This window comes from Lipotes vexillifer, unplaced genomic scaffold, assembly GCF_000442215.2.
Source record: "Lipotes vexillifer unplaced genomic scaffold, Lipotes_vexillifer_v1.1 scaffold1315, whole genome shotgun sequence".
Classification (NCBI taxonomy): Eukaryota; Metazoa; Chordata; class Mammalia; order Artiodactyla; family Lipotidae; genus Lipotes; species Lipotes vexillifer.
The window spans coordinates 1,077,709-1,101,051 of record NW_006785785.1 but is presented as its reverse complement, the minus strand read 5'-3'; the positions used below and the strand labels follow the sequence as shown (position 1 = coordinate 1,101,051).

General features: G+C 51.6%; 1 protein-coding gene across 1 annotated transcript in view; it reads left to right on the top strand.

Moving 5' to 3' along the window:
• KIF26B (kinesin family member 26B) overlaps nucleotides 1-22,982 on the top strand; it is a 521,123-nt gene extending 498,141 nt beyond the window's left edge. Inside the window, exons 12-15 of the mRNA XM_007458080.1 lie at nucleotides 109-3,520; nucleotides 17,961-18,163; nucleotides 18,595-18,745; nucleotides 22,331-22,982. Of these exons, the coding sequence (XP_007458142.1) occupies nucleotides 109-3,520; nucleotides 17,961-18,163; nucleotides 18,595-18,745; nucleotides 22,331-22,479 (3,915 nt within the window). The 3' untranslated portion in view covers nucleotides 22,480-22,982. The remainder of the gene's footprint in view (nucleotides 1-108; nucleotides 3,521-17,960; nucleotides 18,164-18,594; nucleotides 18,746-22,330) is intronic.
• The last annotated feature ends 361 nt before the right edge of the window (nucleotides 22,983-23,343 follow it).

Below are 23,343 nucleotides of genomic sequence, written 5' to 3'. Positions count from 1 at the left end.
GCCTATATGGAGCCAGTGGCCTCCACCAGTTGCCCCACGAAGTCAGGGTCCCTGGGAGGGCTGTCTTGGAAGGGCGGCCCACACTAACGGTTCCCCTCTCACTCACAGTACACGTCGAGCTCCTCCGGGGGAGAGAGCTCCTGTGAGGAAGGCAGAATGCGCAGGCCCACCCAGCTGAGACCCTTCCACACCAGGGCCGCCGTGGAGTCGGACTTCCCGATCCCTCACCTGTCCAGCGACCCCGACTACTCCTCCAGCAGCGAGCAGTCCTGCGACACGGTCATCTACATTGGGCCAAATGGCACAGCCCTCTCTGACAAGGAGCTCACCGACAATGAGGGGCCTCCAGATTTTGTCCCTATCGTGCCGGCCCTGCAGAAGGCGGCCAGGGGTGACAGCCGGCCCACGGAGGCCGGAGAGGCCGCGGCCAGCAAATCGGAAAGGGACTGCTTGAAGTGCAACACGTTCGCCGAGCTACAGGAGAGGCTAGATTGCATTGACGGCAGCGAAGAGTCCAGCACGTTCCCTTTCGAAGAGCTGCCGGCCCAGTTTGGGGCACAGCAGGCAAGCAAGGGTGTCTCGCTAAGCCAAGCAGCTGGGGCAAGCCCACTCTGTGAGTCTGATAAGGAAGATGATGGGTCAGATGGCCAGCTGACAGCTAGAGAAAGCAGTGAGCCCCCGGGCTCCAAGGTGCAGGGGAATCACTCCCCTGTCCCTGCTGCATGGCTCACCAACAGCCCTACCCCTGCCTCACCCAGAAGCATCCCGGGCAGCAGCAGCCAGCACAGTTCTTCCCAGCTCGTGCAGAGCCCCAGCCTCCAGAGCAGCCGGGAAAGCCTGAACTCCTGTGGCTTTGTAGAAGGCAAGCCCAGGCCTATGGGCTCCCCCAGGCTGGGCATCGCCAGCCTGTCCAAGACCTCAGAGTACAAGCCGGCCAGCTCTCCTTCCCAGAGGTGCAAAGTGTACACCCAGAAGGGTGTCCTGCCTTCTCCTGCCCCCCTGCCCACCTTCAGCAAGGATGCGGGCGTGGTATCTAGTGAGTCCCTGCTGCAGCCCGAGGTACGTACCCCCCCGGTCGGAATGAGCCCCCGGGTTTTGAAGAAATCCACGTCTACTGGGAGTGAAGGGTTCCCAGAAACCCCTGTGGACGCCGAACATCAGGCTGTTTCTTCAGATGCCAAGAAGCAGACACGGAGCGCCACGATGGTGACAGTGCAGCAGCCCCTGGAGCTGAACGGCGAAGACGAGCTGGTGTTCACGCTGGTGGAGGAGCTGACCATCAGCGGGGTCCTGGGCGGCGGCCGCCCTGCCAGCATCATCAGCTTCAACAGCGACTGCTCGGTGCAGGCCTTGGCCTCGGGCTCCAGGCCCGTCAGCATCATCGGCAGCGTCAGCGAGGACCTCGAGTGCTACTCAAACGTGGCTCCTGTCTCCGAGGTCAGCATCACGCAGTTCTTGCCCCTCCCGAAACTGAACCTGGATGAGAAGGCCCGGGAGACAGGGAGCAGGCGTTCCTCCATCAGCTCCTGGCTGAGTGAGATGAGCACAGGCAGTGACAGCGAGCCGCCCTGCCCCAGTTTCATAGCCCAGACGTGTTTCGGGCACGGGGAGGCAATGGCAGATCCTCCGGCCTCGCAGTTCGTCAGCGGCATCCAGAGCACCGCTGTGGTGTGCCGAGAGAAGCCCAAGGAGGGCCCCGACAATTTGCTCATCTTGTCGGAAATGGGGGACGACTCCTTCAACAAAGCCACCCCCATCAAAGGCTGCAAGATATCCACGCTGGGCAAAGCCATGGTCACCATCTCTAATACGGCCAGCCTGAGCAACTGCGAAGGGTACATCCCCATGAAGACCAACATTACGGTTTACCCCTGCATCGCCGTGAGCCCCCGGAACGTCCAAGAGCCCGAGGCGTCCCTTGCCACCGTCAGCTCAGTCCCCAAAGCAGCCCGGTCTCAGGAGAGCAAGGAAAGTGGTGCAAAGAAAGAGATGAAATTTGAGGACCCCTGGCTGAAACGAGAAGAGGAGGTAAAAAAAGAGAATGCCTATCCCCACGAAGCAGGGATTAGGCACGAGACTGCCCCGGGCCCCCCAAAGCCTGAGGCCAGAGCGGAACAGGACAGGAAGGCCAGCCCCAGTGACGGGCTCAGCAGCAGCAGCGGTGAGGTATCTGCCTCCCCCGTGGCCGACAACTTCAGGAGGGTTGTGGACGGCTGTGAGACGGCCCTGCCCAGTGTGGCTGCCCAGAGCCCTGTGCATCTCAACCAAAGCCTGAAGTCGAGCAGCCTTCCCAGGGCTTTTCAGAAAGGCAGCCGGCAGGAGGAACCGGACAGCCTCTTCTCTCACTGCCCTGCCGACACCAACGGCCTCGGCGCGGCTTCCAGCACCCAGCCCTCCAAGGCCACCCTGGAGAGGAAAGTGGCGTCACCCAAGCACTGTGTCCTGGCTCGGCCCAAAGGGACTCCCCCGCTGCCCCCTGTCCGGAAGTCCAGCTTGGACCAGAAGAACCGGGCCAGCCCCCAGCACAGCGCCTGCAGCAGCAACTCCAGCAGCCCCTCGAACCAACCAGCGCCCTTCTCGGCCAGCTTCCCGGACGAGCCCAGTGGCAAGACGAAGGATGCCGGCAGCTGCAGCAGCAAGCTCTTCGGTGCCAAACTGGAGCAGCTGGCCAGCAGGACCAACTCTCTCGGCAGGACAACAGTCAGCCACTACGAATGCCTCTCGCTGGAGAGGGCCGAGAGCCTGTCCTCCGTGAGCTCCAGGCTGCACGCGGGGAAGGACAGCACCATGCCCCGCACGGCGAGGAGCCCGGGCCGCAGCGCCGGGGCCTCGCCCACCAACCCGGGCCCCGCGCACTCGGCCGGGGCCTCGCCCAAGGCCAGCCAGTCCAAGATCTCCGCCGTGAGCAAGCTGCTCCTGGCCAGCCCCAAGGCCCGCAGCCTGTCCACCTCCACCACCAAGACCCTGAGCTTCTCCACCAAGTCCCTGCCGCAGGCGGTGGGCCAGAGCTCCGGCCCGCCCCCCGGCGGGAAGCACATGTCCTGGTCCACCCAATCGCTGAGCCGGAGCCGGGGCTCGGGCCTGGCGTCCAAGCTGCCGCTGCGGGCTGTGAACGGGCGCATCTCGGAGCTGCTGCAGGGCGGCGCGGGGCCCCGGGGGCCGCCGGGGCGCGCGGGGCCCGAGGCGGAGGAGCGCGCGGCCGCCGCCGACGAGCGCCCGCCACCCGGCGTCCCGCTGCCCTCGCCCTACAGCAAGATCACGCCGCCGCGCAGGCCCCACCGCTGCAGCAGCGGCCACGGCAGCGACAACAGCAGCGTGCTGAGCGGGGAGCTGCCGCCTGCCATGGGCAAGACGGCGCTGTTCTACCACAGCGGCGGCAGCAGCGGCTACGAGAGCATGATGCGCGACAGCGAGGCCACCGGCAGCGCGTCGTCCGCCCAGGACTCCATGAGCGAGAACAGCAGCTCCGTGGGCGGGCGCTGCCGCAGCCTCAAAGCCCCAAAGAAGCGCGCCAACGCAGGTAGGCTCGGGCCCGGGCATCGACGGGCGGAGGGCGGGCCCCAGGACTCGGGGATGGGCGCCCCTGTCCACAACCGCCTGTCACCTGCTGGGGACAGAGCCATGGAGGGCTTCCCAGGCGAGTGCAGACTCTGGAACGTTCCGGTCCAAATGTAGGGACTGTGGTCAGTGCACATCATGAGCCGTTTGTTTGCCTCAAATCAAAGAAACCAACCTCGAGGGACCCACGCAGTCATGTTGTAATTCTAGACGTCATGATGTAGATCGCCCCATTCACCCACCCCATCGCAGATCGTGAAATACGACGAGGAGGTTGGCCTCCCAGCGTGCTCCGGGAGTCATCATGGCTGTCAGAATTTCGATGTCTTTATTTCCCAGGCGGTGTATGCGTCAGGCTTTGACCTTCTATTTTGACGGTGCTCTGCTTCAGACCCTCAGCCCTGAGTCTCAGCAGCAGACCTGAGAGCAGAAGCCCCCGTATGAGACAAGTGGAGAACAGAAATCCATTCAGCATAACATGACAGCTGTTGGGTCCTATTTTCAGGGTCAAGGGCATTCACATGTATTGATAGCAATTACTGAAAATAGCAAAGAAGTTCACCTAAGCCAGAGCCTTTGACAAAAAAAAAAATCTGGCCTTCCCCGTACTCCGTTGTTAAACCTTATTCTTACAACCTACCCAGCCTTGGTCTTCAAAGTCCAGATTATCGTGTGACGTCTGCCGTGTGCTCACATGAGTTTGAGTGTTACAGAGCGCTTTCACGTACTCTGATTTAGTATCTTGAATCTACCAATCCAATTTATTCTTACAATAGCTTTACTCTTTTTTGACTCGTATTGTTTGGTTTGGCTGTTACACTGGAGTAAAGAGGAAGAAAAACTAAAATAACCACTTGGAGAGTGGACCACAGGCTCTACACGTGTCCTTGCTTGCTGCTACCTCCTTTTGTAAATGCTGTTCTCGAGGGTCCCTTGTTAGGTTAGGCTGTTTGTGTAAAATCAAAGCACCAGTCTGGGTGCCAGAGATGGGATTTAATAGAGAGTGCCGAGGGCATCGGACTGCTGTGAGCAGCTGCCGTAGATCCCAGGCTCCATAATGGATACGGCAGTGGAGATATGCTCCTTGCAGGCTGGGTGACCTTGTCTCACTTATTTACGATTATTATTAAGAAAAATGCTGGCTGTCAGACGTGATCAGCATAAATCAAAAGCAACTTCTTTAAGAGAAGCCATAAAACTCCTCAAAGGAAACTCCTAGCTCGATGGCGTGATTTTACAATTACTAGAGACATTTGGAACTGCAGAGGAGACAGGCAATTATCTGTTAGTGGAGGTTGCTTTAATGCTTTGGTTATTTCCTTAGTGAAAATGAACTAGAGATATACTGCCAGGAAGAGAACCTTGAGTTTTTTGAGTGCTTTGTAGTACAGGTAACAGTGGAAACAACCAAACATCATGAATGTTCACCTTTCCAGTCCCATTCCTGGAGATCCATGTCGGCGGAGAGTGTGCAGAATTCGACCTGGTGCAGTGGGATGATTGATCTAGAAAGCAGGAGACTTGGGGTCTTGGGCTGTGTGACCTTTGGGGAATAACTATACTCTCTGGGCTTCAGTTTTCTCACGTCAAAGTAAAATGAAAGGGTTGGTAGAGAACCACCATGGTCTCTCTGATGCTCACGTTATAGAAGTTCGTGCAAATAATATAAAGAATATTGGTGGTAATATGACTTCCTTCCCATATAACGATCCGTAGTCAGTGGGATTTATTTTTGTTTTTTATTTTTTTATTTCCTTTCCTTTTTTAAAATTTTTATTTATTTATTTGTATTTTTATTTTTTTAACATCTTTATTGGAGTATAATCGCTTTACAATGGTGTGTTAGTTTCTGCTTTATAACAAAGTGAGTCAGCTATACATATACATATGTTCCCATATCTCTTCCCTCTTGCTCTCCCTCCCTCCCACCCTCCCTATCCCTATCAAACTACCACTGGCATTTTTCACAGAACTAGAACAAAAAATTTCACAATTTGTATGGAAACACAAAAGACCCCGAATAGCCAAAGCAATCTTGAGAACAAAAAATGGAGCTGGAGGAATCAGGCTGCCTGACTTCAGACTATACTACAAAGCTACAGTAATCAAGACAGTATGGTACTGGCACAAAAACAGAAAGATAGATCAATGGAATAGGATAGAAAGCCCAGAGATAAACCCATGCACATATGGTCACCTTATCTTTGATAAAGGTGGCAGGAACGTACAGTGGAGAAAGGACAGCCTCTTCAATAAGTGGTGCTGGGAAAACTGGACAGGTACATGTAAAAGTATGAGATTAGATCACTCCCTAACACCATACACAAAAATAAGCTCAAAATGGATTAAAGACCTAAATGTAAGGCCAGAAACTATCAAACTCTTAGAGGAAAACATAGGCAGAACACTCTATGACATAAATCACAGCAAGATCCTTTTTGACCCACCTCCTAGAGAAATGGAAATAAAAACAAAAATAAACAAATGGGACCTAATGAAACTTCAAAGCTTTTGCACAGCAAAGGAAACCATAAACAAGACCAAAAGACAACCCTCAGAATGGGAGAAAATATTTGCAAATGAAGCAACTGACAAAGGATTAATCTCCAAAATTTACAAGCAGCTCATGCAGCTCAATATCAAAAAGAAACAAACAACCCAATCCAAAAATGGGCAGAAGACCTAAAAAGACATTTCTCCAAAGAAGATATACGGATTGCCAACAAACACATGAAAGAATGCTCAACATCATTAATCATTAGAGAAATGCAAATCAAAACTACAATGAGATATCATCTCACACCGGTCAGAATGGCCATCATCAAAAAATCTAGAAACAATAAATGCTGGAGAGGATAATCTAGAAACAATAAATGCTGGAGAAAAGGGAACACTCTTGCACTGCCGGTGAGAATGTGAATTGGTACAGCCACTATGGAGAACAGTATGGAGGGTCCTTAAAAAGCTAAAAATAGAACTACCCTACGACCCAGCAATCCCACTACTGGCCATATGCCCTGAGAAAACCATAATTCAAAAAGAGTCATGTACCACAATGTTCACTGCAGCTCTATTTACAATAGCCAGGACATGGAAGCAACCTAAGTGTCCACCAACGGATGAAGGGATTTATTTTTAAGTTGTTAAATATTGATCAGGCCTCTTCCGTGCAGTTAGAGCTTGCCGATATGGAAGTTGCGAGTGTGGTTGGGGAGGAGCAGGCAGCGTAGGAGACAAGGCCACTGTGAGAAGTGCGTAATCTCACTGGCGAGCAAGGATGAAGAGTGTGGGACAGGGAGCAGTGAACCGTGAACCGAGGTGCCTTGCCAAGTGCCGACTGAGGCTGTGAGAGCTAAGGGTAAGAAGTGTTTAGACAAAGAGGGCCCAGAACATTAAAGAAGGCTACAGGGAAACATTGGGATTGGGCCAGGCCTTAAAGGATGCTGGGACTAAGCGGGTAAAGGGCATTGTAGGCTGAGGCAGTGATGGGAGCACGAGCTTGAGGCAGTAAGAGCATGGTTTATGGATAAAGAGCGGGGTTAACTCAACGAGGGGGATATTCTTAATGGATGTAATAGCGGACAGAAAATGTAAGCCCAGATCACGTTACTCCTTGAACATCTGGCAACTGTGATAAGATTTACTGCAGTTGGCAATGGGGAGTCATTATAGGTTCTTGGCTGAGAGCGTCATAAGGTGACAGAAGCTGTGGGTTGCTTTCTATAGATGGATTTTCATCAATCCCTCCATGGTTCGTTGCCAGCTCCCCCGTGGTAGGTACACGAATGTATACGTGTAGCCATTAGCCATGATGTAGAGTGATGGCGGCCACATCAGGTGGGCAGCAAATGTCCACCCTGTCCAGAGGGCGTTCAGTTGCTAAGAGGATGGAAATCGGTGATGGGCAGTTTATGGCGTGGTTGCATCAGCTTGGCCTCCCCTGAGGCCCCATCCTTTCAGTGATTGATAGCCCTTTGGTATCATGTATCATGTGGGTTCTCCCAGACACTCTCTTCTTCCTCATGTTCCTGACACTTCACCCCAAACCTGGTGTGTTACCCCCTTGGCTTCTCTCTTTTTTTGTTTTCCTTCTCTCTCAGGCTGGCTGGGGAAATATGAAAATTAGATCAGCACCTTGATCTGAGCGAAGTTCATTGCCACTGTAGCAGGCCCGGGTGTGGTGTGACACAGCATCCAGAAAGCCCAGGATAGAAACCAGCCAGGGAGTGTGTCAGTTCTGAGATGCACCCAGGGCTTGACCTGCCTGCTGGACATGAGCTCCTGAGAGCCCTGTTCGGCACTTGACTCAGCCTGTTGGGTCCGCAGTGCAGGGCTGGTACAGGTTACCATGTATCAGTTGGACACCATTGATTGATGCATTGGTTGGTTGGTTGGCTGACCGTGTGGTCCTACAAGTTAGCTGAGTTCTTTTCTATGTACTTCCCGTATCTCGCCCTGCTGGTGACCCGTGTTTTAAACATTAAGCCTATCCTCTATTTTCTTTCCCACTCTAAGCACCAAACACTGTGCCTTCCCTTCTCTGGGTGCCGAGTAAACGTTACTGACGGATGGGTTGCCGGGTCCAGTTAGCAGATCCACTGCACCAAAACCTGTGACTAGTTACTGCTCCAAAGGGCGTAGAGCACCATGGTTCACTCTGTCTGTACCCCTCGGCTTGTTCGGTTCTCAGGTGCAATCTTATTTTGTTTTAATGAATTCAGGAAACACAGTGGTCCCTGGCTTAATGAAAATGGGGATAAGGCAAGCAGCTTCTTGGCAGCTGTAAGATTTCTAGAGTGTTTCTAAGAGACTCTACCTAGAAACAGATGAGAAAGTGTTCCAAATGAGATAGCCTTTTTGACTATAAGTTGGGAACTACTAGAAAAGTAATTGGCTTGCTAAGACACCAAGGAAGCCCCTTAGAGTGGAGAGTGGGTGGAGGCAGGTACGGGGCTGAGAGGCCTAGAGCAAGCATGTGAGGGGCCTGGGCTCTGCAGCCGTGCCCCTCGCCATCTCCTGTCCAGCCTGGGAAGGGTTCACTCTTCAATTCAAGCTTCCAGCAGCCAGTGCAGCCCCATCCTCATTCATCTGGGAGGCCACGGAGCTGACCCTTGCCGGCCAGTAAATCTACACACGCTGATCTTTCCCCTCCCCCCTCCTTGTCGCGGATGCCTGTGGCTCCTCCTGGCATTCGTGCTTTCTGATTTTTGACTCAGTGTCTTTCTAGTGCCTGTACCCTGAGTCAGAATGAAGACGGAGGGTGACGGAGGGAAAGCTGGTGACGGCGGGTTCTCGGGGGCGGGCGGTGGGGATGGACATCAGCTTGTTCCCTGAGGAGTGTTGTGAGTCCTCGGCGCTCGGAATGCCCATGTTTCCTGACATTCGACCTAAGAAGCAGCATCTTCAGACTCAGTGTGGACACTTTTAAAAAGAATGTTTTTGGAGTAGAGTTGCTTTACAATGTTGTGTTAGCTTCTGCTGCACAGTAAAGTGAATCAGCTATAGGTATCATATATCCCCTCTTTTTTAGATTTCCTGCCCATTTAGGTCATCACAGAGCTTTGAGTAGAGTTCCCTGTGCTATACGGTAGGTTCTCATTAGTTACCATTTTATACATAGTGGTGTATATATGTCGAATGTGGACACTTTTATCTGCACTCAGTGATGATGAAAATGGAAGGCCCAACATCAGACTCCTCACTGGGGCCATCAGTGCTGCGGAGGATAGAGTGGGGCGTGACAGGCCGGGGGCCCCTCCTGCTGCACGCAGGTGGCAGCCAAGCCTGGATGGGAAGGGGAGAGGGTGGGCTCAGGTCAAATTGGGGCCATTTCATGCAGCAAAGCTATTGGCATTTATCAGCTTAAGTGCTTTGTTCTTTTTTTGCACACTTGACGTCTCCGTGTCCAGACTGAGTGCCGGGCTGATGAGCAGGGAGTGATAGAGAAGAAAAAGGAATCCTGACCCACTGGCATCAGGACATGTGATCCCAAACTAGACAGCTGCATCTGATGGGGACCCGCACCACTGTTGCCCGACTAAGGCGCTTCCCCGCAGCTTCCTTACAGCGGACACGTCCCTGACCTTCCAGCAACCTAAGGAAGTGGATCAGCTTAAGTGCTTTGTTCTTTTTTTGCACACTTGACGTCTCCGTGTCCAGACTGAGTGCCGGGCTGATGAGCAGGGAGTGATAGAGAAGAAAAAGGAATCCTGACCCACTGGCATCAGGACATGTGATCCCAAACTAGACAGCTGCATCTGATGGGGACCCGCACCACTGTTGCCCGACTAAGGCGCTTCCCCGCAGCTTCCTTACAGCGGACACGTCCCTGACCTTCCAGCAACCTGGAAGGAAGTGGTCATTGACAGGGACTAGGTTCAGCAGAAAGCTGGAAGCATCTGCTTGAGAGGTGGAGAGGGAGGAGCATGCTGAAAATCCAAGAAATCATATTTCTGTGGGGACCCAGGCAAAGGCCCTGTGGTCAGTTCTCTCCTAGTGATGACATGGCGTTTGGGCACCGTTGTTTCCTGTGCCCTTTCCCGCAGTGTGAGGGCGCCACCTCTCCCTCTGAAACTTCCTTCACAGCATTAAACTCCATTTCCCCTGGTGTGACCACATTCCCCTGCCCCTGCCCTCAGCTTTCCCCATCACACCCCAAGTAAGGCTCCCAGTTTACCTCTGGAGGAGACGAGAGCAGAGGGGACGCTCCTCAGTGGTGGGTGCAAGACCTGGACGATATCAGTTCATTCATGGAATTGATTTCCCAGCGACCAAATTCAGAACGCTCAGAAAATGCAAGATAGCCGTTCACTACGTGTGGGAGAAACCCCCAGACTGCAACTCACCTGACGCTGGGCACTCACTTCCCAGCCTGGCAGGGATTGATTGACGTGGTGAGAAAGTTGAGAAGATGGCAAAAAAGCATGGAAAGAAGGTGATGGGGATTAGATTGGCTTCAGGGTATTTCTATTAAGCTCCGATAGCCCAGTGAAATGTCATTCTCCATTCAGGCTTCTTTACTTCTCTTTCCCCGATTGGGGTGATCTCATAGGTCGTCCTGGAGTGGTTTGGAAGGAGACAGTGACCCTTATTCCTCATATTTTCCCATCTGATCACATCCCATCTGTGGCAACCAGACTCCTAGGTAGCCCCCAACGGTCCCTGCCTCCTGGCATTCACCGTTGCTTCGTCCCCTCCCATACTATACTAGGGTTGGTCTCTGTGTGCAATAGAATAAGGCGGTGAATCACTTCAATAGAAGTGAACGATGGTATGTCACTTTCAAGATTAGGCTGTGAAAGACACGGTAGCTGCTCTCTTCCCACTCTGGGTAAACCAGCTGCTATGCCGTAAGTAGCCCTGTGGAGAGGCCCACCGGGCAATGAACTGAAACTCTGGCCAACAGCCACATGAGTGAGCTTAGAAGTGGATGCTGCAGCCCTAGTCAAGCCTTCAGATGATGGCAGTGCCATCTGACAGCTTGACTGCAGCTCACGAGAGACCCTGAGCCAGAACCGCCCAGTTAAATAAGCCGCTCCCAGCTCCCTGCCTCACAGGAATGTAGCTGCTGGGTTTAGGCTAATTTGTTACACGGTGATAGGTAACTGATACACCACCAATTCCATGACCCTCCTCAGTTCCTCCCCTATTTCTCACGTAAACAGATCCTTAGAAGAGTCATCCCAGAAATGTCTGAACACGTGCACCCAGTGGATTAAACCACTGAGATGCCCATACATGACTGACCTCGCTTTTAGAGGGGTTGTTTCTCCCTGACCTGTCCTCGGGGTCAGGGGAGCTGAGGAGGAGGACCAGTCACCCTTCCTAGGGGCTGAGTACACATTATCCAACTGAGGGAAGAGGGCTTACTGGGAGCCCCATCACAAGTGTTTGCAGCCTGAGGAACTCGAACTGCCTGGTGGCCAGGCCCGGTCTCCACCTGAAAGATGCTCAGACTCTCCCTGCCTCCGAGAGCTGGACATCCTCCCACTGATGCTCAGCGTTCCTCGGCCTCCCTACATGTTCTGCAGCAGCCCCATCTGATGGGGGCTGGAGCTGAGCCCACAAAGGTAGAGCCGCTTGCTCAGAGTCAGCTAGCTTGATCAGGCCAACTTAAAAAACCCAAAACTATCAGCTGGCTTATTTCCATTGTCAAGGAGACAGATATTTACTTTGCTTCAGTGGTTGACACTTCCTATTTTTCTAAGTCAGTGTGTGTGAGTGTGTGCGCACACGCACATGTGCTCGTGCATGCAGGCATGCACGAGATAAAGATCTGGGCCCAAAAAAGTGAGATTTGATATGAAATCAAGGAGCCTGTAGGACAAAGTATGCTTTGTAGAGAAAATTAACTATCAATATGTACTTAGAGTCAGTCCCTCGTCATTTCCTGAAGGAAAGCCCACCAACCCGCACTCTGAACAGTCACATGCTACCCAATCACCACCACCGCCTGGAGCTGCAGGTGGTGGCTTTCCACATTCCTAGCTCCCTGGGGTGGTGAGAAGGTTGTCCTGTGCCTTGGCCCCCTGATGATATACTGAAGAGTTCTGGCTCTTTTTCTCTCTGAGCTTGTGGTACTTTAAGCTTTCTTTAGCAGTCAGTGGATCTCTCAAAGTTGGAGAAAAGTACACTTTCTTTCTGGAAGGGTCATCAGGCCACGCAGGCCATGGTGGCCCGGCACTCAACAGGCAGAACCCACTGGAATTGGGGGGAGGAGGATGGAGGGAGAGTGGTGCAGAGAGGGCACTAACTCCTCCGGGGTTCCCTGAGCGCCATGGGCATGGTGCTGTAAAGACCCATGCTTCCCCCAACAGTAGCCCACTAGCGATGCAGCCCATCTCCCAGGTCCTCCAGAAAAACCACCAGACTGTGCATCCTTTGCATTCTCGGCGTTCCTCGGCCTCCCTACGTGTTGTGCAGCAGCCCCATCTGACTGCTGCTGCAACATGACGTGTAAGCTCTCTTGCTCTCCCTCACTCTCACTGAAGTCTGACTGGATGGAGTCCACTCTATTTAAAAGCAGAATCAGCCCAGACTCTAAGGGCAGGTAGCCACGGCTTCAGGCAGACTCCACCTTCTTTCCTCGGACTTAGGAGGGACCACATATCAATCCTGAATTAAATGAGATGGGGCTCCCTTGAGCGTCAAGATAAACCGGTTGTGATGGTGTCACGTTTCCCAACCATCCTCCTTCCAGGAGAAAGCAAGCCTCCTAGATGCCCCTTACTAGAGGGAGGAGCTGCCAGGTGGGTGTGCCTCAGGAGATGCAGCTGTTTGAGGAAGCAACACCACCTACAGGCCCAAGCTTCCCTCCCAGGGGGCCAGGCCCACAGCCTCCCAGCGGGAGAGGGGCCAGAACCAGGGGAACAAACATGGTAGTTGCCCAAAGCACGAGGCTAGATCCACTTCAGATGTGGGTGAAAAGATTAGGCCCCGTCCTCAGAAGCCAGGGCCTGGCTTCACTCACTCATGCCACCAGCCACCAGCAAAAGTGGTGCTTGGTGCAGTGGTGCCCCCAGCCCCGCCAGTCCTATGGTGATTGCTTTTATAATCCTCTAGAGACCTGCCTCTAAGGGCACAAATCTCATGTTTTCTGTCGGGCTGCACCCCGCAGGCCCGCAAGCCTTGTAGTTGTCCAGCCTCGAGACCGAAGGAAGAGCCCAGAGACAGCGACAGAGACGTCAGTGGTGTTTGGACAGGGGATCTTACACCAAGGGTCCTAGAGCCACACCCCACCTTGTTCGGCAGGCAGGACATGGAAGCAGTCTCCACTACTCAGGGGAGGAGGCGGCTACCATTTATAGAGGGAATTGACGTCAGGTGGGCTCATCAGGACTGAGTAAGCCCTCTGATAAAGAGGATTGAATAGTCAGGGCCTAGGCAAGCAGCGGATGTACAGAGAGCAAGAGAACAGCTGTCTTAAATGGCTTCACCATGCAGTCTACCCGTACATACGCTGCACCACCCTTACGAACTTGGTCCACCCCTCTTCTGCGATATCCCTGGCATCAGGTGCGTAGAGGTGCACTGCAACCAAATACCACAAATGCAGTACAGACACCAGCAGCTAAAGATTATCAAGAGCCCAAGAGGTGGGCAATCTTTGGAGCCAGGTGCTTATCCGGCCAATTTTTCATGGAAGTTCACAGGAGGACGACAGTGGCATCTCGCCATAGACCCAGCAATCAAACTCATTTTGTAGTGAGGCCACCGTTGTCACCCAGTCCACAGACAGATTACCTCCGCTCAGACTAGGGATGAAATGTAAGATGTTTAACAGACAGATTACAGGGAAGGTCGTGATCATTAAGCAAATAACAAGCAGTGTCAGTATCCTGAGGTATCACCACCCCTGCCTGTGGTTTGCATCCTGGCCTGCAGTACCATATTGCCTGTCCACCCCCAGTCCCTACAGCTGGTGCTGAATACTGGAGAGGCGATTGGATAGGACGGTGCCTTTCTCCAGTAGGGGCCCTGGATTAATTCCCTTAGTAGTCTGCGGGGGGAGTGCAGGTAGAAGACAGGTAAAACCTGTAGGTCCCTTTCTAATCCGATCCCCCACGAGGCAGCAAACCCAAACCACAAGGGGCTTACCTGCCAGTCTCAGGACCATTTTATAACGTGTTCCCCTGGGGGTAGATCCTGTGGCCAGGGCCAAAGCGAGTTGTCGTCCTGACCGGTAGTTGGCAACGGTCCTTCGGTGGGCAACTGTTGAAATCAGGTTGTGTTTACTAGTTTCCTCTGGGTTAACATGGCGTCGGCACTGGGACGATTGCTCCTGGGATGTTCAGTTATAGCTCCTAGAGCTTGAGTTAGTCTCCTGGCCCACATGTTGAGAGAGTGAGTTCCCATCTCAACTGTTGTTTAAGTAGCCCAGTCATCCTTTCCATTAGCCTGGCAGCAGTGGGGTCATAAGGCAGGTGGAAATGCCAGTGTATATCATGTTTATCGGCTCATTCCTGAACTGCATGGTCCTTGGTCACTGTCAGTGTCCATGGGGGATCCCATATGTCATGCTCAGCTGTCCTAGATGCCAGATAGTGGTTGTTTGCATTGCTGGGTGACTCGGGTAGGCCTTTTGTAACGTCTTCCACCTGTTGTAATGCACTGTAGACGGCAGATAGCTGTTGCTGCCACCACACTGTATCATTGCTCTGCCTCCTGCCAGAGCTGGGACCAGAGGCCCAAGGGCGCTCTTATTAGTTTGCCATTGCCATGGGCCCCAACTAAACCCTTCTGGGTAACTGGCCACATCCAATTCACAAGCCAGTTCCTGAGTTAATATCCCTAAAGCCTGGGCCTGTAATCATTTAGGCATGGTAGGTCGGGGGTTTGCTTGTCATACCCGACCAGATAACACCCTTGATAGGTAATCTGGGTCCTTGCATTTTGTCTGTATTCACCAGCCATCCTTGGGCAGTCAGATGAGCCACGAGCATGGGGCTGCTACTTTTAAACTGGAAAGAGACCCGGAGGTTAAGAAGATAGCATTAATATAATGGGACAGAAAGACATCTCTCACAGTAGACAGGTGCCACAGGGCCCCACTGCAGGATTATCCCTGCAACCTTTGGGCCCTACCATGTTAATGGACAGCCTCCTCGGGATTACCCCTGCAACTTTCCATTCCCGTCCTTTTTTCCCAACATCTCAGCACTCACAGGAGTTTCCTCGGTCTCCCAGCTAGGCTCGCCAGTTCTCGGGATGCACCCTGCAGGCCCACAAGCCTTGCAGTTACCCAGCCTCGAGACCAAAGGAAGAGCCCAGAGACAGCAACAGAGACATCAATGGTTTACTGGTCAGAGGGATCTGACGCACAGGTCCCTGGAGCGACACCCCACCATGTATGGCAGACAAGATATGGCAATACTCTTCACTACTCGAGGGAGAAGGAAGCTACCATTTATAGGGGGAATTGATGTCAGGTGGGCTCATTGGTTATCAGGGACTGATTAAGCCCTGTAATTAAGAGGATTGGGTAGTCATGTGAGTGAAGCAGGGACTTACAGAGTCAAGCAGGGGATTTATAGAGAACAAGAGAACAGCCATCTTAAATGGCCTAACCATACAGTCTCTATGATTTCTGTGTATTTTTCATCTCCTCAAATAGATTATGAAGAAAAACAATCAAAAGGATATTCATGTTCAGTGAGCACCTACTATGTGCCAAGTTCTGTGATGTTTAATTATAACCCATCCTTTAGGGAAATCGTTTATTATCTGATATTTTTATTTTGCTAGAGAATGTGGGCAATGGCTTTTTTCTTGGGGGGGGTGGTACGCAGGCCCCTCACTGTTGTGGCCTCTCCCGTTGTGGAGCACAGGCTCCGGACGCGCAGGCTCAGCGGCCATGGCTCACGGGCCCAGCTGCTCCACGGCATGTGGGATCTTCCCAGACCGGGGCACAGACCCATGTCCCCTGCATCGACAGGCAGATTCTCAACCACTGCGCCACCATGGAAGCCCGGCAGTGGATTTTTTAAACAAGGGAACACTGAGACTTTGGGCAAGTTACTGAAGTCTTTTGTACCTTAGTTTCTGCTTCTGTGAGAATTAAATTAGATACTAGGCTTGTCTGTGACAGAAAACCCTAATAACAATATAGAGATTAATTTCTCATGTAAAAGTCTGTGTAGGGGGTTTTAAGAGCGGGGAAAATACTCTGTGTGATCATATCATGGTGGATACATATCACTGCACATTTGTCCAAACCACAGGATGTAAACACCAAGAGCGAACCCCAGTGTAAACTGTGGACCCTGGGTATCCGTATGGATAATGACGTGTCAATGTAGGTTCAGTTGTAACACATGTACCACTGTGAAGGTCTCCAGAGTGTCAGGAATCTAGGTTCCTTCTCTCGTTTTTCTGTTGTTTACGATCTTCATGTCATAGACCGGCCATCAGGCCCATATTCCATCCAGGACAAAGGCGAGAGGACGAGGAGAGCAGACCTCACCCTTTCAGGACACTTTCTAGCTGTTACACAGGGCAATTCTGCTTCTGTTGCACTGGTGGAGCTTAAGTCACATGTACCACACAGGCTACACCTGGGTGGCCGTGTGCCCTGCTCCAACTCAGGGTCTTCTGCAGAGTAAGAAGAGGGGGGCAGGTACTGGGGGGCAGCTCGTAGTCTCCGTCACAGTGTGTAAGGCACGATAAGTAGGGCCTGGCATAATCAGTGCTTATTCCAGTGTTGTTGTTAGAAGCAAACAAACTCCTCCTACCACAATACCAAACACTAGGATCTTTTCTCGCTAATGGAACGTCTCTAATTTCACGGTAACCCTTGTCCACGCTGAGGGTGTGGCCAGGGTGACTCTCAGTTCTCGTGTCCTCCAGCCTGTGTGTTTCAGGGAGGAGACCACAGGTGGCTCGACAGGTAAGGGGAGACATCTGAGCTTGTGGAGGTAAAGCAAGTGCCAGGTAAGGAAGTGGATGCTGAGGCGGGAGGTGGGAGGTTGGAAAGGTTCAAACACAGCTCTGCCACAGGCTCTGACAGCCCTGTCACGCCGCCAGCCCTTGCATCAAAACTACATTTAAAAGATAGAAATTCAGAAAAGGGAACCCTCTTGCACTGCTGGTGGGAATGTAAATTGATACAGTCACTATGGAGAACAGTATGGAGGTTCCTTAAAAAACTAAAAATAGAACTACCATACGACCCAGCAATCCCACTACTGGGCATATACCCTGAGGAAACCATAATTCAAAAAGACTCATGTACCACAATGTTCACTGCAGCTCTATTTACAATAGCCAGGACATGGAAGCAACCTAAGTGTCCATTGACAGATGAATGGATAAAGAAGATGTGGCACATATATACAATGGAATATTACTCAGCCATAAAAAGGAATGAAATTGAGTTATTTGTAGTGAGGTGGATGGACCTAGAGTCTGTCATTCAGAGTGAAGTAAGTCAGAAAGAGAAAAACAAATACCGTATGCTAACACACATATATGGAATCTAAGAAAATAAAAAAAAAAAGGTCATGAAGAACCTAGGGGCAAGACGGGAATAAAGACACAGACCTACTAGAGAATGGACTTGAGGATTCGGGGAGGGGGAAGGGTAAGCCGGGATGACGTGAGGGAGTGGCATGGACGTATATACACTACCAAACGTAAAATAGATAGCTAGTGGGAAGCAGCTGAATAGCACAGGGAGATCAGCTCGCTGCTTTGTGACCGCCTGGAGGGGTGGGATACGGAGGGTGGGAGGGAGAGAGACGCAAGAGGGAAGAGATATGGGGACATATGTATATGTATAACTGATTCACTTTGTTATAAAGCAGAAACTAATACACCATTGTAAAGCAATTATACTCCATTAAAGATGTTAAAAAAAAAAAAGAGAAATTCAAAACGATTAACTTTAGGCTTAATCCCCTGCCTAGGTTCCCAGAGACGGAGGCTCATCCCGGCGCTGTCCCTTGACACCCCCTCCCCTGTGAGGAAACCGGCCAACAGCGCAGGGGTCCGTTGGGTGGACGGCCCCTTGCGCAGCACCCAGAGGGGCCTCGGGGAACCTTTCGAGATTAAAGTCTATGAAATCGACGACGTGGAGCGGCTGCAGCGGCGACGAGGGGGCAGCAGCAAGGTGCGCCTCCCCCTCCCCACGCGGTGGCGGTCCCCCAGGAGGTCCCCAGGCTGACGCCCGAGGCCGCGCCCGAGAGGAGGGCGCAGGCCACCGAGACTCCCAGCGGCTTCCGGCGGGAGACGGGCCCGTGCACCCAGCTCGGGAGAGCGGCCTGTTTCTCCGCCCGGAGACCTCTGAAGGCTCTCCTGGCTCCAGCTTGGAGCGCCAGCGGCCTTCTAACTTTGAGATATGCCAGTGATAGCCCTACCCCGTGAGTGGGCTGTCTGAGCTGAGCCCCGAGCTCCCTCCCAAACTTCCCAGTGACCTGCTCCTTTTGCACTGACCATAAGCGCAAGTGTTCCTTTCCAGAAGAGGTTGCCTGGGCTGGATTTGAGCTGAAGGTCCTTTCTCCTCCCCCCTCCACCCCCATCTCCTTCCCATCTGTGTACTAGGAGGTCGTGTGCTTCAATGCAAAGCTGAAAATCCTGGAGCATCGCCAGCAGAGAATTGCCGAGGTCCGAGCCAAGTACGAGTGGCTAATGAAGGAGCTGGAGACGACGAAACAGTATCTGATGCTGGATCCCAACAAGTGGCTCAGCGAATGTAAGGCCCATCACTGCGACTCCTGGGTTCACCAGTTAAACAGGCCAGGCTGAGAGGGACACAGACGCTGTCTGAACCCGAGGGGCTTCCTTGCCCCTTGGCTGGAGACGGCCTCCCTAAGCGCAATCCCGCTCTGCGGGGGGCAGGTGGGAGGGGTGTGGGCAGCAGCAGGGCGGTGCGTATTGCTCCTGCACGATTATTTCTTATGTGTCTCAGTCCAAAGCACCTGAAAATGAGATTTTTTTTCCCCCCTACGCGTGGTGGACACTCACCCAGAAATGAAGGCTGTATTACCAATCTGCTCGCCGGCCACAAAATCACATTGCATATCTAGCCTGAAATAGACAAGAATTTATAGAGTGCTTAATAGGGTAGAATGTGCAATCCTAGAAAAGCCTCAAAAAGAACCCAGAAAGCAAGAAAAACATTTTTGAGTGAAAAGAATAACATTCACAGTGTTATTTCCATTTAATAGAAAGCCCAGGATGACAGTAACCATCTAATAACAATTCAGAACAATTCTGCTCCTTTTGAAAGATGGATTCAATTGTTTCTTATTTAGTTGTTTCGAACCATTCCATTTACCACAAAATAAAGCTCAAATCTGGTCCCAACTGTTTCATTGATATGGGGGCCCAATGCTAGACGACTTAGTCTCTGAAATAAAATACATTACTTCCACTAAAGTTCCTTTCCCTCCTTTCCTGTCCGGCACTCACCAGCTCTTCCCTCCAGTCCCTCAGCCTCCCTGTGCCTCCCTCTCTTCATGACTGTCCCCTGAAGGTCACATCACCCTCTCCTGAGCATTCCCAGGCCAGTGCTGGGAGCGTGACAGGCAGAGTCTGGGGCTTAGGTTTAAGAAATACTGGGTGAAATGATCCTGGGCAAAGAAGAAAGGACAGAATTTGCTGGTCTTCTGGCTGTGCCCAGCCACTTTCACAGTATGTCTTCAGGCATCTTCCTTTCCATAGCACTGAGGTAATAACATCCCCCCTGAGTACCTCATGAGTGCATATGAGAATCAAAAGAACCTAAAGGAGGACAGGGCACTGGGATCAGTCTGTGATGCATCTTACCTTGTTGAGTTGTACCATTTGTGGTGACAGCCACAGTCATGCAGACCCACTTTGGATGCTGGCTGTGAGACCTTGGGTAAGACACTTAACCTCTCTGAGCCTTGATTTCCTTAACTGTCACATGGTAGGCACACAGTGGTGCCTACCTCATAAGGCTGTTGTGAGAGTGAACGAGTTACTATCAGTCCAGTGCTGGTTACACTGCCTGCCCATGATAATGGAGCAATGTCTGGTAGTAATTAGTGTTTGTATTATCCCCGAGTTAACAAAATAGCTATCCTCAACAGGAGACATTTCCTCAGCACCTGCTTGCATGATGCAGCAAGGTAGGTCCCTTGTTAGAAATCTGGACCAGAGATATGAACTCCTGCTCTCCAGGGTATTTCCATCTAAGGCTGTGATAGGGCAGACAAGACACGAACAAGGACATTAACTGAAGTCTAGCCGCGGCATAAACATGGAGCCTAATGCTATGTTTCTCCCACCTGTGCACACCCTTTTCCTTCTTGCATGAATCCTCAGGCACTTCAAGATCCCAGGGGTGCCCATTCAGCAGTTCCTCTTCCTTTCTGCTGTTTTCATTGACATTTTTTGAGAGCTATTGATGCCTAAGGCAGCCTTGATAATTGTCTTCATCTTACAAAGTCACATTTTTCCCAGGATGAGAGCAGCTTAAACGTCGGTACATATGTAGATGCTTCCAGGAAACGATCCCTTCCTTCTTGCCTTTGTTCATGTCAGGAATCAGGGATTTTTTTGATGCTGAGAAAGGTAATGCATAGAAAGCCACGTGAAAGGAGAAACACAGACTGTTTCTTCAAGATGAATTGAAACCAAAAATGACCCCCCAAAAATCAGTGAGACTGTATTCTGACTATTCCCTGGGTGTGGGTAATAGGCTGGGTGTTGGCTAGAAATAAATGTTCTGGAATCCATTTTTTTAAATTTCCAAGGTGATCCAATAATATAGCTGATGTGGTTATGGTATGGTGAGGGGTTTTCTTTGGTTTTTAAATATTAGCCTGGTATTCAGGAGCCTCAGCCTCATTCCCAGCCCCGGTCCTTATTAACTGCGTAACCCTGAGCAGGACGCCTCACTTCTCTGAGCCCAGTTAAGTCTCCTATAAAAGAAGTCAGCCTTGATTTCAGCCCTTGATGTTCCTGTAGCTTGTTACAGTTCTCAGACCACATTCACATTCATCATCTCTTTTTGGTTCTACTCTTCATGGCAACTCTAGTTAGGAAAGTAGGCAGACTAGGGATTATGACTCTCCTGTTACTTTTAAGGACCCTTTGCCACCAAAGATTAGGCATGGCCGACCTGGGAGTCAAGTGCCTTGGATTCCAGGGCCACCCCCACTGCCCTGGCTGCTGCCCATGCCTGTCCTCTCCATGCTGGGCACTCTGTAGCAGCCTACCCCCCTGCCCAGTCACCACTGGACCAAGTAGTGGCCGGGGGCCAGGAGAGGGTGGCCTCAGTTAATTGCCCTTGAGGAGCTGAAGGAAACAGACTTTTAACTCTGTGCAGTCCTGAACATTAGGGACAGCATCTGGGTCCTAAATCTCAGCTTCTGAGCACAGAATCATAATTATTATTATTTTTCATTAAAGTATAGTCGATTTACAATGTGTTCATTTCTGCTGTACAGCAAGGTGATTCAGTGACACACACACATACATCTATATTCTTTTTTATACTTTTTCCATTATGGTTTATCACAGGATACTGAATGTAGTTCTCTGTGCTATACAGTAGGACCTTGTTTATTCATCCTATGTTTACTAGTTTGCATCTGCTAATCCCAAACTCCCAGTCCACCCCTACCTACCCCCCCCCACCCCCTTGGCAACCACAAGTCTGTTCTTTATGTCTATGAGTCTAAGAATCATAATTATTAACATAGATTCCACCATCACCCTAGTTCCCAAAGGGCCAGTGAGTATATGAAACTGTACAGGAAGTGCCAAGAGGCAGGGTCACTGCTTAGAGAGGCAGCTGCACACAGCTGTGTGAGGGACTAACCAGAGAGCAACACACTTATATCAGCAGGCAGAGGTATAAACATCATTCAGGTGAGACCCCAAAAAGGAAGGGCTTCTCCACACCTCAGCTTGAAGCTTTTTTTATTTTCTAGTTAATAAAGAAAATGGTGCTGGTAGAGTCCCAAATCCTGTCATGGAGATGGTGGAGGTGGGGAGAGCTTGATGTCACTTTGTCCCTCAGTAGAGTGGCAATAAAATGTCAGGGGTCTAACGTTATCATTGGAACAAAGGGCCCCAATATAACTACAAGTAGTAAAGTGTTCTGTTCTCTACCTGAGAGCGGCAGAGGGTTGGGCAGGAGGGTGTGGCAGCGCTGCCTAAGACCTTCCGGCACAGGCGCAGGTGTAGGTACAGGCGCAGGTGCAGGCAGGTGCAGGTGCAGCAGCCGTGGGCCGGCACGGCTGAGCCGTCCGATCACCCTTCCCCGCTGGCCGCGCGTCTCCATCGGGCTTCTCCTTCTTTGCAGTTGACTTGGAGCAGGTTCTGGAGCTGGATTCCCTGGAGTACCTGGAAGCGCTGGAGTGCGTGACGGAGCGCCTGGAGAGCCGCGTCAACTTCTGCAAGGCGCACCTCATGATGATCACCTGCTTCGACATCACCTCCCGGCGCCGCTGACGGGAGCCGCCGCCCCGCCGGCCCTCGGTCCCGATCCGCAGGCAGCAGCGCTCGGCGGGCCCTCGGTGCTGGCCGCGCTCAGTGACCACGGAAGGAGGACGAAGGTCGGTGGCAAGTCTGGAGTGAGTGTGGAGCGGAAGGTGATTTTTCTTTTGTTTTCTGTAGGAAAGGTGCAAACACCAAACACGCAGGAGAGGAGAAAATGATGGGAAACCCAATGGACGTGGAAGCCCCCGTGAGACTGAAAAAGCACTTTGAGGAACTTTAAAGAACTTGTTTGTACATAAGAACTGCTGGCAAAAGAGACCTCACTCCTCTCCTGGTTTGTGAGAAAAGGCGAGGGTGGACGTGGGATTGCTGTGGGAAGCGAAAACGAAACAAGTTACTCTGAATGACTGATGAAGTGCCTTGCAAATCTTTGTTATCATCCAAACATTTATGTTCATACTTTCTTGTGTACAGATGGTGCTAGTCAAGATGAAAACAACAAAACGAACAAAAAAGAAAATCAAACACGTTTTTGCGATGTATTTACAGCTCGTTTTCTCTTGGTGTTTTACCCTATTTCTGACTTGCTGTTTCTAAGTAAGTTGTGTTTGTAGAGCTATTTCCTAATCGGTATGGCATATGAATAAATGTTAATTGTCTGCTATGGTTCTGCTGGGAAGGCCACTCAAACAGAAGATAGAGACTTCCGGGCACAAGCCAGTGTGTTTCCAAAGAAGGTTGGAACAGCGGGTGATGCTCAATGCCAGCTCCTACGAGTGGCAGGGTCAGCGGGCAGACTCGGAGGTCGATCATGGAGCAGGTGCACGTGAGCTTGAGAGAAAAGAGAGGAGAAAGGGCTGCGTCTCTAGGGGAAAA